At 47.7% G+C, this 16,881-nt stretch overlaps 2 protein-coding genes across 3 annotated transcripts in view; one reads left to right on the forward strand and one right to left on the reverse strand.

The window, feature by feature from the left end:
• The window catches only part of DMAC2 (distal membrane arm assembly component 2), a 57,305-nt gene that overhangs the window by 34,915 nt on the left and 5,509 nt on the right, over positions 1–16,881 (forward strand). For both annotated transcript variants that reach the window (XM_042917642.1, XM_042917641.1), the window contains exon 4: positions 3,804–4,051. The gene's annotated coding sequence lies outside the window, so the exon portion shown is untranslated. The remainder of the gene's footprint in view (positions 1–3,803; positions 4,052–16,881) is intronic.
• ERICH4 (glutamate rich 4) lies at positions 11,871–13,463 on the reverse strand. Its single transcript, XM_042917643.1, has 2 exons — positions 13,276–13,463; positions 11,871–12,150 (listed from the first exon to the last, which is right to left on the reverse strand). Exons 1-2 carry the CDS (start codon positions 13,447–13,449, stop codon positions 11,923–11,925), a joined length of 402 nt encoding a protein of 133 aa, XP_042773577.1. The 5' UTR covers positions 13,450–13,463; the 3' UTR covers positions 11,871–11,922.

A 16,881-nucleotide genomic window follows, 5' to 3' on the forward strand; every position in this document is an offset into this window, starting at 1 on the left:
GGGAAGGGCCGGGCAGGGAAGGAAAGAGCGGTAGAGGATATAGCAGTATGGAAGCGGGGACAGATCAAAAGATTCAAGAGAGCTGAGGAGTCTAAGATGTGCCTCCAAAATAAAAAAGGAAAGAGAGAAGAACAAAATGGTGACAGCCTTGCTCAGTACAGGGAACATGAGACTCTTCATCTCAGGGTCATGAGTTCAAGCCCCATGTAGAACCACTTAAAAAATTAACATAAAAAAATTTAATTACCAAATAAAAAAGGAAAAATGAGGGCTGGGGATGAGGAGGCAGACACCAGAGTTGAGCAGGTTGGGAACCTTCTAACTCAGGTTCTCTCTGTGTCTGTTGAAGTTCCCCCTTATATTTAAGAAACCCTTTGCCTTTTCTGAAGATATTCAGCTGAATTAGCGCCCTCAAGGTGAAGCATGTGGCCTGCAGCAGCACAAGAGAGAGGAGTCTCCCACGGCATTAAGAGATGGTTAAGGCTAAGAGAACATTTTCTTTTAAATATGAAGTTTATTGTCAAATTGGTTTCCATACAACACCCAGTGCTCCTCCCAACAGGTGCCCTCCTCAATGCCCATCACCCAGCCTCCCCTCCCCCCCACCCCCCCATCAACCCTCAGTTTGTTCTCAGTTTTTAAGAGTTTCTTATGCTTTGGCTCTCTCCCTCTCTAACCTCTTTTTTTTTTCTTCCCCTCCCCTAAGAGAACATTTTTCAAAGCGAACAGAAAATGCCTCTTGATGACTTTCCTTCCACTCACAAGCCCCAGGATAGGGCATCGAGGGCCCCCCACCCCTCAGAGCAGGTGAGAACTTCAAACCACAGGAAATGGTTCCAGAGCAACTGATCTTGGAAAATCACCCATCCTTACCCCAGAGAGCCAGATGGTGCTCTTGGGACTGCCATCATTCTGGATTCAAGCTACCTTAGGGAATCACATTAAGACACTGGATTTCTTCTCCATTTTTGACCCTCACGCAGCCCTGGGCTGTGGGGCCCACACTGGGCTCAGTAGCCCTGGGCTTGTTAAACTGACCTTCCCTTTATCTAGGAGCCTTTGCAGCTTGGGTCCACAAAGCCCCAGCATCCCTGCCTGCTGGTGGGCTGAGACACCTGCCAGGTACACATGGGCAGGGGTGCAGGGATGTGATGAATCTGAAGTCCCAGAGGAAGGACCCTGGCTCAGGAGAGACCATGGAGGGGACAGGGTGTGAGGGGAACAACCACCTAGTGGGAACATCTCTCCTGAGGCTCACCTGGGGATGGGCAGCCTGCATTGTTCTGGCTCTTTTGCCTCATCATCAAAAGGAAGCATTTAAACATCAGCCTCTCATGGGGTGCCTGGGTGGCTCAGTTGGTTAAGTGTCTGACTTCGGCTCAGGTCATGATCTTGGGGTTTGTGAGTTCGGGCCCCACGTCAGACTCTGTGCTGTCAGCTCAGAGCCTGGAGCCTGCTTCAGATTCTGTGTCTCCTTCTCTCTCTGCCCCTCCCCACTTGTGCTCTGTCTCTCTCTGTCTCTCAAAAATAAATAAATGTAAAAAAAAAAGATGAAAGGGCCAGATCCTGATGGTGTTTTCAGTCTCTTGGAGCAACTGCTCCAATATTGTCCGCTCTTTGACGTGTGGCTGTAACAGGAGGGTGCTACATCATCTTGAGTGTGAAAAGTCTACAGCTTCTCTAATTTGAGCACGATTGGCTTCTTACACAGTTTCTCAATCTGAGTGGTTTCACCTCAAACCAACTTGTGGTGGAAAAAGTATGTCCTAAAAGGGCAATGGGTTAATGTTTGAAATTAATTAGTTAATGGTAAAGCAGCTAAGAATATAAAGTAGAGACAGGGCCATCTCTCCAATAAGTGGTGTTAGGAAAACTGGACGGCCACATCCAGAAGAATGAAACTAGACCACTAGCTACACCGTGGACAAACATTCACTCAAATCAGATTACAATCTTGAATGTAAGACCTCAAACTACAAAACCAGTAGAAAAAAAAAACACAGGCAGGGGCACCTGGGTGGCTCAGTCGGTTGAGTGTCCAACTCTTGTTTTCATCTGAGTCATGATCCCACAGTTTTGTAGGTTCCCTCCCTGGGTGGGGCTCTGTGCTGGCAGCATGGAGCCTGCTGGGGATTCTCTCTCTCCCCACTCTCTGCCCCTTCCCCACTTGCACTATCTGTCTCTCTCAAATAAATAAATAAACTTAAAAAAAGAAGAAGAAAGAAAAAAACAAAGGCAGTGAGCTCCTTGACATCAGACTTGGTGATAAGTTTTTGGACTTCACACCAAAAGCATCAACAGTTAAAGGATAAATAAACAAGTGTGGGGGGTGCAGAGTGGCTCAGTTGGGTAAGCATCCAAATCTTGATTTCAGCTCAGGTCATGATCTCACAGTTCATGGGATCGAGCCCCTCATCAGGCTCTGCACTGATGGTGCAGAGCCTGCTTGGGATTCTCTCCTCCCTCTCTCTCTGCTCCTCCCTCATTCTCTCTCTCTCTCTCTTTCAAAATAAAAATATATAAACATTAAAAAAAGAAAAAATAAGCAAGTTCAACAGCAACAAACTAAAAACTTCTGCACAGCACGGGCACCTGGGTGGCTCAGTCAGCAAAGTGTCCAACTCTTGATCACAGCTCAGGTCAGGTCTTGATCTCTGGGTCATGAGTTCGAGCCTCTGTTGGGCTCTGGATGTGAAACGTACTTCAAAAACATTAAAATAAATAAATAAAAAGCTTCTGCAAAAAAAAGAAACAATCAACAAAATGAAAAGGCGACCTACCAAATGGGAGAAAATATTTGCAAACCACATGTCTCATAAGCAATTAACCCCCCAAATGATCTTATTCATATGGGCAGAGCAGCTGAATAGGCATTTTCTCAAAGGAGACATACAGCTAGCCAACAGGTACATTAAAAGGTGCTCAACATCATTAGTCATCAGGAAACCGAACCAAAACCCCAATAAAATCACCCCACAGTTAGAGTGGCCAGTATCTAAAGACAAGAGAGAGCAAGTGATATGGAGAATGTGGAGGAAAAGAAGGCCTTGTGCAGTGTTGGTCAGAATGTGCACTGGTGCAACCACTGTAGAAAACAATATGGAGAGTCCTCCAAAAATTAGAAATAGAACTACCTTCTGATGTAACAATTCCACTTCTGGGTGTCTCTCCAAAAGAAATGAAATCACTATTTCAAAACAATATCTGAGCCCCCATGTTGACTGCAGCCTTATTCACAACAGCCAAGACAGGGAAACAACGCAAAAGCCCATCAAGTGTTAAATGCATAAAGAAAAGGTGGGACCTTATACAATGGAATATTATTCAGCCATAAATAAGAAGGAACTCTTGCCATCTGCCACAACATGGAAGGACCTTGAGGGCACTGTGCTGAGTGGCAGCAGTCAGTCACAGAAAGACAGATACTGTACTATCTCGCTTATATGTGGAATCTTAAAGAGAACAGTTTATAGCTACCTTGCCTGAGAGGCAGGGGTGGTGGGGAGGAGGAAAGGTGGTAACAAGATAAAATCCTCCGGATAAGTAGGTCCTGCAGACATAATGTACAGCATGGTGACTATAGTTAACAATACCATCTTACACATTTGAAAGTTACTAAGAGAAAAGTTTGTAACTCTGTGAGGTGGTGCAGGTTTGCTCCACTTCTTGCGGAGATCATTTCACAATATGTACATATATCACATCAGGATGTTGTGCACCTGGACTGAGACGATATTGACTGTCAACTATACTCAATAAACCTGGAAGAAAAGATATAAAAAAGCAGTATTTCTGTCTTCTAGGTCATCTAACAGAAAACAAAATAGGGTGAAGGAGAATGAGTGAGAGTATCACAAGGGGATCTTTCCCTAAGATGCTCAGTGAAATCTACCATGGTGAGGTGACATCTGAATGAGACCTGAAGAGAGGGAGGAAGCAGTAATGTAAATCCCTGCACGAAGATTATTCCAAGAAGCACCTATGCCCGGGGGCAGGAGCTGGCTTGAATGTGGAGGAAGGGTCAGGAAACCACTGTGGCTGGAACACACGGGTGAGTACGATGGCTTGGGAAGGAAGGACAGGAACAGGGTGGATGGGGCAGGGCCACTCAAAGAGTCATCTGCAAGGAGCTCAGGAGCTTGGGCCACACAGTAGATGGGCCACATCACTAAGTGCCCTGTTTCTTTCAGCTGACATTTTCTTCATTGCAAGACTTTCTCAACCAAAGTGTTGAGCTGATTGACTTTCTGGTAGAAACTCTTGTCTTCTAGCAGGCCATCCTCACCCTAGGTATCATCAATGTAGGGCCTGTGGGCTGTGGGAGGACTTTGGGTTTTGGTGTGATTGAGATGTGAACAGCAGGAGGGCTTAGAACAGAAGAAGAATGACCTGGGGTTTTGAAGGAAATCATCCCTGAGAAACAGAGATCCTAAGTGGGGAGATTGGTGTACAGGACAGTGTACCCAAGGAGACAACGGGAAGACCAGTCAGGAGACTGTCACAATACCCTTACTTAGGAATGATGGTGGTTTGGATTCTATTTATATTTTGTGGACAGATCTCAGGTTTGGTGATGGAATGGAGGCATCAAAGGTAATGCCAAGTTTCCTGAACTGAGCACCTGAAGGATGCTCTTGACCTTGACTGAGAAGAGGAAGACCTGGGGAGGGTCAGGCTGGGAGGAGGGAGGAATGAAGGTCTTGGGTCTCCATTGTGGAGATGCCCCAGTGAGGCCTAGGAGAGATGCCCAGATTGACTTATCTCATTCTCCTCCAATCCCCTTGGAAAGCCCATCAAAGCCTGACAAGCTATAGACATCAATTCCCAGACTGACTGACAGCAGAGCCATACGTGTGTGATGTGGAAAAGCAGAGTGGGTTGTGAGATGCACATTGTGCCTCCAGGCACTCAGGCCAATGGAGCCAGTGGTTCCCAATCTTGTTGCTACTGAGAGGCTGTAGAGGTGCTGTGGCCTGAGGCCAATAAAGAGTCATGATTTTCCAGTTTTTCTCTCCAGGAAGTAGCAACAGCTTCCCTAGCAATCTCTATCTCTAATCCCAACATGGAGATCTTTCTGGAAGCTACAACTTGAGCCTGCCTCCAAATATATAAGTAAAATATTAAATAAGTAATACTTCTGTAAAAAAGGATGGCAGGCATTGACAGACTGGTGATGATACTGGGTCATGAATCAAACAAGGATTATGAGTTGGGTTTTTATTTTTTATTTTTTTATTTTATTTTATTTTATTTTTTAATGTTTATTTATTTTTGAGACAGAGAGAGACAGAGCACGAACGGGGGAGGGTCAGAGAGAGAGGGAGACACAGAATCCAAAGTAGGCTCCAGGCTCTGTGCTGTCTGTACAGAGCCCGACGTGGGGCTCGAACTCACGGACCGTGAGATCGTGACCCGAGCTGAAGTCGGACGCTTAACCGACTGAGCCACCCAGGTGCCCCATGAGTTTCTAATTCCATCCCCCTAACTCAAAAAACAGTGAGAGATAGAGAAAAAGGTCAGTCCCCATCATATGTCATATGGACAAAGACCTAAGAAGTTTGGGCTTCTTGGACGAATCTTAATCAGGTGGGTAAGGCTTGGCCAGAACAGAGATATCATTCTGATGTGGATGGCCTACAACCCCAGGGACATCTGGATTTGTTACACAATCCCACTGCAGCTCGAACAAGGCAATTTTTATTCTAGTCCTGATATTCACACTGTGAGCACAACAGTTCTGGCTCCCTGCCATCAGATGTTCTTTCTTGTATTGCTGACCATGCTAGACATTGCCCTCATAAGCCCTGTGTTGCTGTGTGTTCTGTCTCAAGGTGATCCCAGAAAAGACCTGACTTCTCTGTCAGGGGCCATGCTGGGTAGATCTCCCTGGAACAGCACCAGCTCCCCTGGATGGAACCCCAGTCATCTCTGCTCAACATGCTCTGAGGCTACTTAGTGATTTTTCACTTAAAAATCTAAGAGTTCCCTCTTAGAAAATGGGAACTCAAGTACTTTCTTCCCCATCACCATGACACACACACTTTTCCCTTCCCCGTCTCTGCAGTACTATCCTAAGACCAAAGTTTAGCACAGACCTTATTATATCTATTTAATGCTATTCATATTTGAGTCAGACAGTTGTGATCACCCTGCTTCCCACCTTGGATTGTGAAATTGTAAATGTGTATTCTGGTGTGCTTGGGCGGCCTGGTCGGTTGAGCATCCGATTCTTGACTTCAGCTCTGGTCATGATCCTAAGAATGTGGGTTCGAGCCCCAAGTCTGAGAGAGTCTCTCTCTCTCCCTCTGCCCCTCTCTCCCACTTACACTCTCTCTAAAGTAAAATTTAAAAACAAATTTTTAAAAATGTGTATCTCTAAAGTACCTTCGGGCTGGAAAACATTCCGCTGAGAGCTACAGAGAAGGGCGGGGGGGGGGGGGGGGGGACATTTAGAGACCAACAAGGACACAGAGAAGAAAAAGGCAAAATGTTGGTGCGCCTTCCCATCTCCCCAGGTTACCTTGGGGTGCTGCCGCCCTCTGGTGGCTACAGTACATATTGCAGCCCCTGGTGCCTCAACCTGTCTTCTTACAAGAGCCCATCAATCCATGGTCACTCCTTGGGCAACCACCTACATAAATGGCAGGATGCAACACAAAGTGAAAATGCAGGACTTCTTGTTCAAAACTAATTAGTAATCTCAGGATGCCAAAAGCAGAGTTTTAGAGACAGTTCAGGCCCTTCTAAGTGTGTGATTGCACAGATTGCTAACCTGTGAAGCCAGCCCTGCCTCACAGGGCAAATGGCTGTGCTCATCCTCCATATGAATTCCACATCAACTCTAGATATAAAAAAAAGCCTACAGAAATGGTGAGACCTGACTGTCTTATTCCCCCATGGGAGAATTTTCTTTCTTTTGAAAATGTCACCTGACATTTTGCTCTGGCCCAATCAATGACCAAATTGGAGATGATTCCAGCATCAAAAGAATCAATGAAACACATTGACTATATAAAAATCTGTAATTACCCTCAAAAAAGAGGCTGTACACAGCAATTTCTTACTCGACACATCTCCAAAGGCAAGGGAATTAAAAGCAAAAATGAACTACTGGGACCTCATCAAGATAAAAAGCTTCTGCACTGCAAAGGAAACAATCAACGAAACTGAAAGGCAACTGATGGAATGGGAAAAGATATTTGCAAACGACATATCAGACAAAGGGCTAGTATCCAAAATCTATAAAGAACTTACCAAACTCAACACCTGAAAAACAAATAATCCGGTGAAGAAATGGGCAGAAGACATGAATAGACACTTTTCCAAAGAAGACATCCAGATGGCCAACAGACACATGAAAAGATGATCAACATCACTCATCATCAGAGAAATACAAATCAAAGCCACACCGAGATACCACCTCACACTGGTCAGAGTGGCTAAAATAACAAATCAGGAAACAACAGATGCTGGTGAGGATGTGGAGAAACGGGAAACCTCTGGCACTGTTGGTGGGAATGCAAACTGGTGCAGCTGTTTTGGAAAACAGTGTGGAGGTTCCTCAAAAAATTAAAAATAGATCTACCCTATGACCCAGCAATAGCAATACTAGGAATTTACCCAAGGGACACAGGAGTGCTGATGCATAGGGGCACGTGTACCCCAATGTTTATAGCAGCGCTTTCAACAATAGCCAAATTATGGGAAGAGCCTACATGTCCATCAACTGATGAATGGATAAAGAAGATGTGGTTTATATATACAATGGAATACTACTTGGCAATGAGAAAGAATGAAATCGTGCCATTTGCAGCAATGTGGATGAAACTGGAAGGTATTATGCTGAGTGAAATAAGTCAGAGAAGGACAGATATCATATGTTTTCATTCATATGTGGATCTTGAGACACTTAACAGAAGACCATGGGGGAAGGGAAAGGGAAAAAATAGATACAGAGAGGGAGGTAGGCAAACCACAAGAGACTTTTAAATACAGAGAACAAACTGAGGGTGGATGGGGGGGTGGGGGAGAAGGGAAAATGGGTGATGGGCATTGAGGAGGGCACTTGTTGGGATAAGCACTGGGTGTTGTATGTAAGCCAATTTGACAATAAATTATATACATTAAAAAAAAAAAAAAGGCTGTAAAAACCATCCCCTAGCCGATCCCCACTGGAGGTGACAATAGGAGCTCCTCACTCTGAACCCGGGTCCTGTTCTTCCAGCAGATACCAGGGCCCAGGGGTGAGGGAGGCCCTTTTGCACAGAAGGTGCCTGTGTCTGAATCCAGGAGGGATGATAGAGTTAGTGACTGTCCTTGTGCACAATGGGCTCAAGCCAAGAACAGGATGGGGAATGCAGTGGCGGGGGCGTGGTGGGGGTGGGTGCTGGGGATGTGACAGCCGTAGGCATTAGGCATCTCCTCAGGGCCCCACAGGATCTGAGGGATTAGGGAGCTAGTGCTGGGAAGACATATCTCCCTGTTTCTATTGGGGGGGTGGTCTTCTTGCCTCGGAGGGGGCACTGCATTAGTTTGGCAGCTTGTGGCTGCCATAACAAATTACCACACACTTGGTAGCTTCAAACAAGAGGAAGTTTGTTCTGCAACAGTTCTGGGGGCCAGGAATCCAAAATCAAAGTATCAGCAGGACCACATTCCCCCCAGAGAGTCTAGGAGAGATTCCGTTTCTTTCCTCTTCCAGCTTTTGGTGATCTGAGTCATCTGACTCGCACAGCCTGGACAGAGCTTTCGAGAGACCCCAGACTGTCCTCAGCCTCTCTCTAGAGTATCTCATGAGGGAGAGGAACTCTGCTCCTTTGTATGCTCTTGGGGTGTCTTTCTCCTTCCCTGGGTGCTGGGGTCTGACTTTCAATGCTCTCCCCCCACCCCCACGGCAGATTTCCCCGCAGCCGCAGACCTGGCTAAGGTTGGCAAAGAAGGATCAGTTTGGGGATGGAGCCTGAACCCCTTAATCTCCCTGTACCTCCCCCCTTCCCAGTCTTGCAGGACTCCCCTGGACAAAAAGCAGCAGGTTTTTCTAAGGAGGAAATCCCCACGGACAGGGACTCAGCACCTCTTCCGCCAACATATCACTTCTCTGGGAACATCCTCACTCCCAACTAGAAAGTGGTTTGATGAAGAATTACAAAAACGTGAGCGTGTGTTTGTCTTCGCCGGGAGTAATGATCTTATGAGCATCCAAATGTCTCCCCTGAAGAGATGTCTCTACTTAGGCGGGAGCCCTCCCACTGCTGACATAGGCATCCTTTCTGCAAACGTAGACCTCAGGAATAGGGACATGAGCAAGGGGGACTTCTCTCCTCGGCCGCCATCCACAGATATCTGCCTCCTGCAGGTGGAGCTCTGAAACACCTAGAAACCCTCGCTGCCCATGTGCTCACACCCACATTCCATTTAACGAACGTCTGAAATAGTGACATGTAGTAAAAAAACGGGAGATTTGATCGTGATTTTCAACTTTCTAGCCGTCATATTTAAAAATGTAAATAGGTGGGGCGCCTGCGTGGCTCAGTGGGTTGAGCGTCCGACTTCGGCTCAGGTCATGATCTTGCGGTTTGTGAGTTTGAGCCCCACGTCAGGCTCTGTGCTGACAGCTCAGACCCTGGAGCCTTCTTCGGATTCTGTGTCTCCTTCTCTCTCTGCCCCTCCCCCCCCCTCAAAAATAAATAAAAATTTTAAAAAATATATGTAAAAATGTGAGGCCCCTGGGTGGTTCAGTCGGTTGAGCGTCTGACTCTTGATTTCAGCTCAGGTCATGATCTCTCGGCTTGTGAGTTCGAGTCCCGCATTGGGCTCTGTGCTGACCGTGCACAGCCGGCTTGGGATTCTCATTCTCTCCCTCTCTCTCTCTCTGCCCCTCTCCCACTCACACTGTCTCTGTCTCTCTCAAAATAAATAAACTTGAAAAAATAAAAATGTAAAAAGGAGCACCTGGCTGGCTCATCAGTGGAGCAGGTGACTCATGATCTCAGGGTTGGAGCTTCAAGCCCCACATTGGGTGTAGAGGCTACTGAAAAATAAAATCTTTAAAAAAAAAATAGGGGCACCTGGGTGGCTCAGTCGGTTGAGCATCCAACCAGGTCATGATCTTGCAGTCTGTGAGTTCGAGCCCCACATCGGGCTCTGTGCTGACAGCTCAGAGCCTGGAGCCCGCTTAGGATTCTGTGTCTCCCTCTCTCCGACCCTCCCCTCACCCTCTCTCAAAAATAAATAAAAACTAAAACAATATTTTAAAAAAATAATAAAGGGGGTACCTGGGTGGCTCAGTCGGTTAAGTGTCCCAAGCCTTGATTTCCACCCAGGTCATGATTTCACAGGCATGAGATGGAGCCTGCAGCCAGTCTCCATGGTGGCTGTGGAGTCTGCATAAGAGTCTTTCCCTCCTTCTGCCCCTCCCCTCCCCTCACACAGGCTCTAACTACATAAATAAATAAATAAATGTAAAACAGACAAGCACACGAAAAGATGCTCAAAATCATTAATCATTAGGGAAACACAAATCAAAACCATAATGAGATACCACCTCCCATCCATTAGGATGAAAAGAAAAAGAAAATAAGCATTGGTGAGGATGGAAAGAAGTTGGAACCCTCGCACATGGCTGGTGGGGACGTCAAATGGTGCAGCTGCTGTGCAGAACAGTCTGCAGGTTCCTCAGAAAACTCGAACACGGAATTACCACAGGATCCAGCAATTCCATTTCTGGGTATATCCCCAAAAGAATCGACAGCAGGGACTTGAACAGATATTTGCACATCCTCGTTCACAGCAATGCTATTCACAGTTGCCAAAGGGTGGAAACAATCCAAGAGCCCATTGACAGAAATGTGGATAAACAAAATGTGGCGTGTTTCTACAATGGAATATTATTCAGCCACAAAAAGGAAGGAGATTCTGACAGCGGCGTCTGGGTGAAGCGCCCGACTTCGGCTCAAGGTCATGATCTCACGGTTCATGAGTTCTAACCCCACATCGGGCTCTGTGCTGACAGCTCAGAACCTGGAGCCTGCTTTGGATTCTGTGTCTCCCTTTCTCTGCCCCTCCCCTGCTCGTGCTCTGACTCTCTCTTCTCTCTCCCTCAAAAATAAATAATCATTTAAAAAAAATTGGGGGGTGTCTGGGTGGTTCAGTCAGTTGAGCGTCCACCTTCGGCTCAGTTCATGATCCCGAGGTCTGTGAGTTCAAGCCCCACGTCAGGCTCTGTGCTGACAGCTCAGAGCCTGGAGCCTGCTTCAGAGTCTGTGTCTCCCTTTCTCTCTGCTCCTCCCCGGCTCATGCTCTGTCTCTCTCTCTCTCTGTCAAAAATAAATAAACGTTAAAAAAAATTTTTTTAATAAAAAATAATTTGGCTAAAATGGTAACTCATTATATACATTTTACCACATTAAAAAAATTTTCAAATACACAGGAGAAACTAATTTTAGTAATATGTTTATTTATCCCATTATGCAGAAAATAGCATCTCAACAAAATTTTTAGATTGTTGAAATGTCTTAAATATTCTTTTGATCATAGGAAGCCTTCCGTGTCCCACGCACCTCACTTCAGACCAGCCATGTTTCAACAGCCACTTGTGGGGGGGGGGGGGCGCCATACTGGGCAGCCTTGCCCACCTGCCAGCATCTCCATCCTGTTTGCAAAGACCCACGTCTCCCCTGCAACCCACCTGCAAATACACCTACAGTTTCTCTGCAAACCTCCCACCTCGCCTGCAAACACAGTCCCGGGCCAGCCCCTCAATCTCTGTGCAGAGATTGTATTTGCTTCAGAGAATGTATTTGCTTAAGGAACAGGTGTTGATTCCAAATCTGTGTCGGCAGGTTGAGTTGACCCGCAAATCCCCCCTCCTTTGCATAAATTTGCATCTCGTTCGTGTGTCAATCAGAAGCACCTGGCAGGGTCTCAGATCGTCATCTCAAAGTCCGGGAGTTGGTGGCCTGGGGCTGAGAAGGAGACCCCCAAGTGTCCCTCCTCCTGCTTCCCCTCGGGCTCTTCCTCGTCCTCCTCTTCCTCCACGAGGCTCTCCTCCTCTTCCAGGAAGGTGACCAGGTCCTCCCGCAGAGCCCCCATCTCCAGCCCCAGGCTGCACAGCTGGCCCAGCAGCTGGACGTCCACTTGGCGGAGGCGCCCCTGCCAGTGGGAAGGGGAAGTCATGGGCACCCCGCCCCGGAGGGCAGGGGGGTCAGCGTGCCCCCCCCCCCCACCTGCTGGAGTCCTGGAGAAGATTCTTTGTTTGACCAAAGTTCAGCTAAGCTCCTAAACCCTCTCTGGGCCTATCTGTGCGTTTCCTCGTAAATCCAGTTTTACCAAGAATCTCCCGACTGATCACTCCCGATATCTGATCTGGTTCCTCGCGCCCCATCCCTTGCCCAGCTCACGTCTCATCTCCCTGGCCTGTCTCCAGCAAGAATCCAGTTAGTCGCTAGGTGGAGCCAGATGCCCCTCTTCCCCCTGATGCTTTCACTTAGATTTTCCATCCACTGACCCCCACTCGCTCCTTCACTAGAAATTTCCACTTGCCCCTACTGTGTTCAGAGCTGAGCCCTCATCTCTCCCCCACTGAAGTGGTCCCTACACCTATCACTTTACCGTCTTTAATACAAGTCACAAGTAAGCTTTTCTTTAACAATCCAGGCCTGCAGCACCTGGGCGGGGTCCTCCCGGTGTCCTGGATCCTGACTGCCAGCCTGCTTCTCCCAGGGTCTCTGGATCTCTGCCTCTGTCTCCCCCTGTCTTTGTCTCTATTTCATTATCCTTCACTGTCTCTCTGTGTGTCTCTGAATCTTTGTGCCTCCCTTATTGTGTGTCTTTCTTTTGTTACCTGAATTTGTTCTCTGTCCCCCCCTTGTCTGTCTCTATGTCTTTCCATATCCCTTTCTGTCTGTCTCTATTTCTCTGCCCCTGCCTTTGCCTGTCTCCATCTCTCTGTCTCAGATTTAATTTGAGTCTCTGTCTCTGTTGCTCTCAATCTCTGCTTTCTATCTCTGTCTCTCTTTTTCTGAGTCTCTGTGTCTCAGTCTCTCTCTACTCCTGACTCTCACTCTTTGGGTCTTTCTTTGTCTCTGTCTCTCTCTCTCTGCTTGTTTCTCTATTCTTGTCTCTTAATTCCTTTTTTTTTTTTTTTTTCTTGTCTATTAATTTCTGCCCTTCAATCTCTGGCCCCTTTGCAATTTTATTCATTCCCATTCACCCAGGAGTTCTCCGTCCCCACCCCCACCTGCCCCCATCTCTTGCCCTTCCAAACCCCTCACTCACCAGCTCCTCCAAGATCCACAGCAGACTCTCCCTGGCACCTGCAGTGTCTACTCCTGGGAACAAGAGGGTCTGGCCAGCTCTCCTCACTGGCGGGGGGGCCCTCAGGGCGCGGGGAAGTGGGCCCAGTCCTGAGGGCACCAGTCCCGCCTGCCTCAGTTGCCTCCACAGTTCCATAGTCTCTGAGTAGTGGCAGCCAGGAGCAGAAAGTGACGAGGTCCAGATTGACCCAGTCCCCTGAGGAGCTGGTAGGGGAAGGGGGGGGGGGGGAAGGGAGCAAAGAGCGGGGGATGGGGGGAGCAGGTGCCTGGGACATAATTCCAAAGTCCACTCTCTGGTAAGAACTGGCAGCCTCATGGGGGTTTTCTTCCTTCTAAAGTCTAACCTCAGCTCTGCTCACAAGGGCCCAGCCACACCCCCTCTGGCGGATGCCAAAACCCCCACCCTTCTTGAGCCCTTCTCAGGCCTAACCCCTCGTGGGTGCTGTGGTCAGTGGATGCCTGGCCTCATCTGTCCCATCCCCTCCTGTGTCCCTCCCACTGCTCCTCCTCAGCCTCCACACTTCCTCTGCATTCTCCGGCTTGGACCTTGTCTTCCCCACTTGGGCCACCCCAGGGCTTTCCAGTTAGTGTGCCTGAGGAGCCAGGGGTGGCTTCCAGGCCACGATGCCTCAGCTGAGGTGCCACAGGGTCCAGGCTGCTGGCCCACAGCTGAGCAGTGGGCGCTGCTGATCCCTGACTTGCCCACAGAGTCCATCGCTATCAGCGTGGGCCCTGCCATGGAAAAGACTGGGGTGTGGGCCTCCCTCTGCTAGAGTCCCTCTCTCAGGCCCGGGGTTTGAATTCCACCTGCACACCCATGGCTCCCAGGTCTCAGACCCCAGTCTGACCTCCATACTGAGCTCCAGACGCCTACTCAGCATCTCCACCTAGACATCTCAGGCGTCTCAAGGTGAATATGGTCAACACAGCTCTCAACTGGGACCTACCCTGTTGTGTTAGTTTCCTGCTGCCGCTGTAACAAAGTACCACTTTGTGGCGTAAACCAACGCACAGTTAGTGTAGTTCTGCGGGCCAGAAGTCTAAAATGGGTCCACAAGGCTGGGCTCCTTCTGGAGGCTCTAGGGGAGAATCCATTTCCTAGGCTTTCCCAGCTTCCAGAAGCCACCACATTCCTTGGCTTCTTTGAATCACTCTTGCATCCACCGTCACATCTCCTACTGACTGACCCCCTGCCTTCTAGCTAACAGGACCCTTGTCATTGCATTGGGCCCATCTTGATCATCCAGAATAATCGCCCTGTCTCAAGATTCTTAACTTAATCGTGCCTTCCTTTTACCATATAAAATAACAGATTCACAAGTTCCAGGGATCAGGGCATGAATTTTGGAGGGGTGCGTGTGGAGTGGGGGGCTCTCTTCAGCCCGCCGCACTTGCCCTTTCAAATCTATCACTTTCCCAGTCTCCCTGTCTCCGTAATTGGCCTTCCCATCCTTTTAGTTTCCTGAGCTATTGTCTCAACCTTCAAAACAGACTCATAATCTGAGCACTTCTCACCATTTTCCATTGCCCCATCCCTGCTCCTGTCTCCATTCACCTCTTGCTTGGACTACTGCGGTAGCCTCTTGGCTGGCCCCCACTTCCACCCTTACTGCCTAAGGTCTGTTCTCCACCCGGCAGAGATGATCTTTTACAAAAATGTAAATCAGGGGCACCTGTGTGGCTCAATCAGCGAAGCAGCTGACTTTGGCTCAGGTCATGATCTCGCGGTGCGGGAGTTTGAGCCCCGCATTGGGATCTCTGCTGACAGCCTGGAGCCTGCTTGGGACTCTGTCTCTCCCTCCCTCTTTCTGCCCCTCTCCTGGGCTCTCTCTCACTCTCTCTCTCAAAATAAATAAAGAAACAATGTTTTTAAATGTAAACCAGGAATTTCTTGGGCCTTATGCTGAGCCATGGTGCTGCTGGAGAGCCAGCACTTCCTGATGAAGCTGACCAGATTCTTCTAGAAGTGCTGTTTGTCATGCAGCGTGCTGATCACCCTAAAGAAGTATGATGGTCAGACTAAACCCATTCCAAGGAAAGTTCTGCGGAGGGTTGCGAGCCCTCAGACAGCAAGTGTCTGTTAAGAGCTACTGTTGGCAAAGATTAGCACTGTGGGAGCTCTGAAGAAGTGAACAAGTTTCAGATGGCTTACTCAAACCTACCGAGAGCTATCATGGATGGGCGGAAGGACGACAGAAAAACAAGAGTAAGAAGAATGAAGCAGCACAGTGAAGGGCACCAGAGTTCCAACTAACCACCAAATTGCTACACTTCCGTTTACTACACTTCCACTTCCGTTGCTACACTTGTCGTTTTTACTTTTGGCCACAAAGCCAGGTTCCTGGTTCCCCTATAACAACTTTTCATGTGAGATTAGGGTCATTTTGGACTGCAGCACGTACAGGGTAGTTGTAAGAAGCCAAGTTTATTTTATCTTATTTTTAATTTTTTTAATGTTTATTTTAAATTTTTTTAATATTTATTTTTGAGAGAGACAGATAGAGTGCGATTGGGGGTGGGGAAGGGGCAGAGAGAGAGAGAGAGACACACACACAGAATCCGAAGCAGGCTCCAGGCCCAGAGCTGTCAGCACAGTCTGAAGCGGGGCTCACACCCACGAACTGTGAGATCATGACCTGAGCATAAGTCTGACGCTCAAACGACTGAGCCACCCAGGCACCCTGTGAAGCCAAGTTTAGTTTAGAATTGGCTAGTTGGTCTGTGTTGCATGGTTGCATATCCCGGAATTATAATGTCTCTGTAGCTATGGGTACAAAAAAAATGGATCATTAAACCTGTTATTTATTCGCAAAAAAAAAAAAAAAAAAGTAAATCATATCATGACATGCCCCTGAGAATGGAATAGGGCACAGTCCACTTCCTGCCCGCCACTCTGACCTAGTCTCCTACTTCTCTCTGATAGCTGGTTCCCACCCCTGGGCCTTTGCACTGGCTGTTACAGCTGCCTGGAACACCTTTCCCCTAGATCTTTGAATGGCTGTTTCCTTCTTATCCTTCATCTCCACTTAAATACCTCGTCTTCAGAGAGGACTTTTTACTCATGTCCTGACTCCCTAGTCACTGCCTATTATATTGCCTGTTGTTATTTGCCTCTTATCAAACGAGTTACCTAAAATTATCTTGCTTATTCTTTTGTTTCTTGTCAATCTTTTCTCAGCCATGGAATGTTGACTCCCTGAGATAAGGGCTTGGTCTTTCACCATAGTAACCCCAGTACCCAAAACAGTGTGGGCCACGTGCTAGATACTCAGTAAACACTTAAATAATTCTATCCACAAGACTTCATACTCAATCTTCACACTGAGAGATGGAGTTGAACTCCAAACTGAAATTGTAGACACATCACAGTACTTGTCTTGAGACCTCATCTCTCTTATCCTGAAGTCTAACCGCACCACCCACTAGACCTTTTCCTTCCCTGATCCTGGTGTAAAGAATGACTCAGTTCCCTAGTCAGTATGAAAACTGGAGGAAGAGAGCAGCTCACGGGGACTGTGAGTACAGTCGGAGGAAGGGTACTCTACCAGTCTACCAGGAAGGACTAACC

The sequence above is a fragment of the Panthera leo genome, chromosome E2, assembly GCF_018350215.1.
Source record: "Panthera leo isolate Ple1 chromosome E2, P.leo_Ple1_pat1.1, whole genome shotgun sequence".
Taxonomy (NCBI): domain Eukaryota; kingdom Metazoa; phylum Chordata; class Mammalia; order Carnivora; family Felidae; genus Panthera; species Panthera leo.

What these genes read in the sequence shown, in the direction of transcription:
- ERICH4 (XM_042917643.1), bottom strand. Translation starts at nt 13,449, where the DNA reads ATGGAACTGTGGAGGCAACTGAGGCAGGCGGGACTGGTGCCCTCAGGA. An exon ending in TGTGGATCTTGGAGGAGCTG is followed by an intron (nt 12,151 to 13,275) that starts GTGAGTGAGGGG and finishes TCCCACTGGCAG; the next exon opens with GGGCGCCTCCGCCAAGTGGA.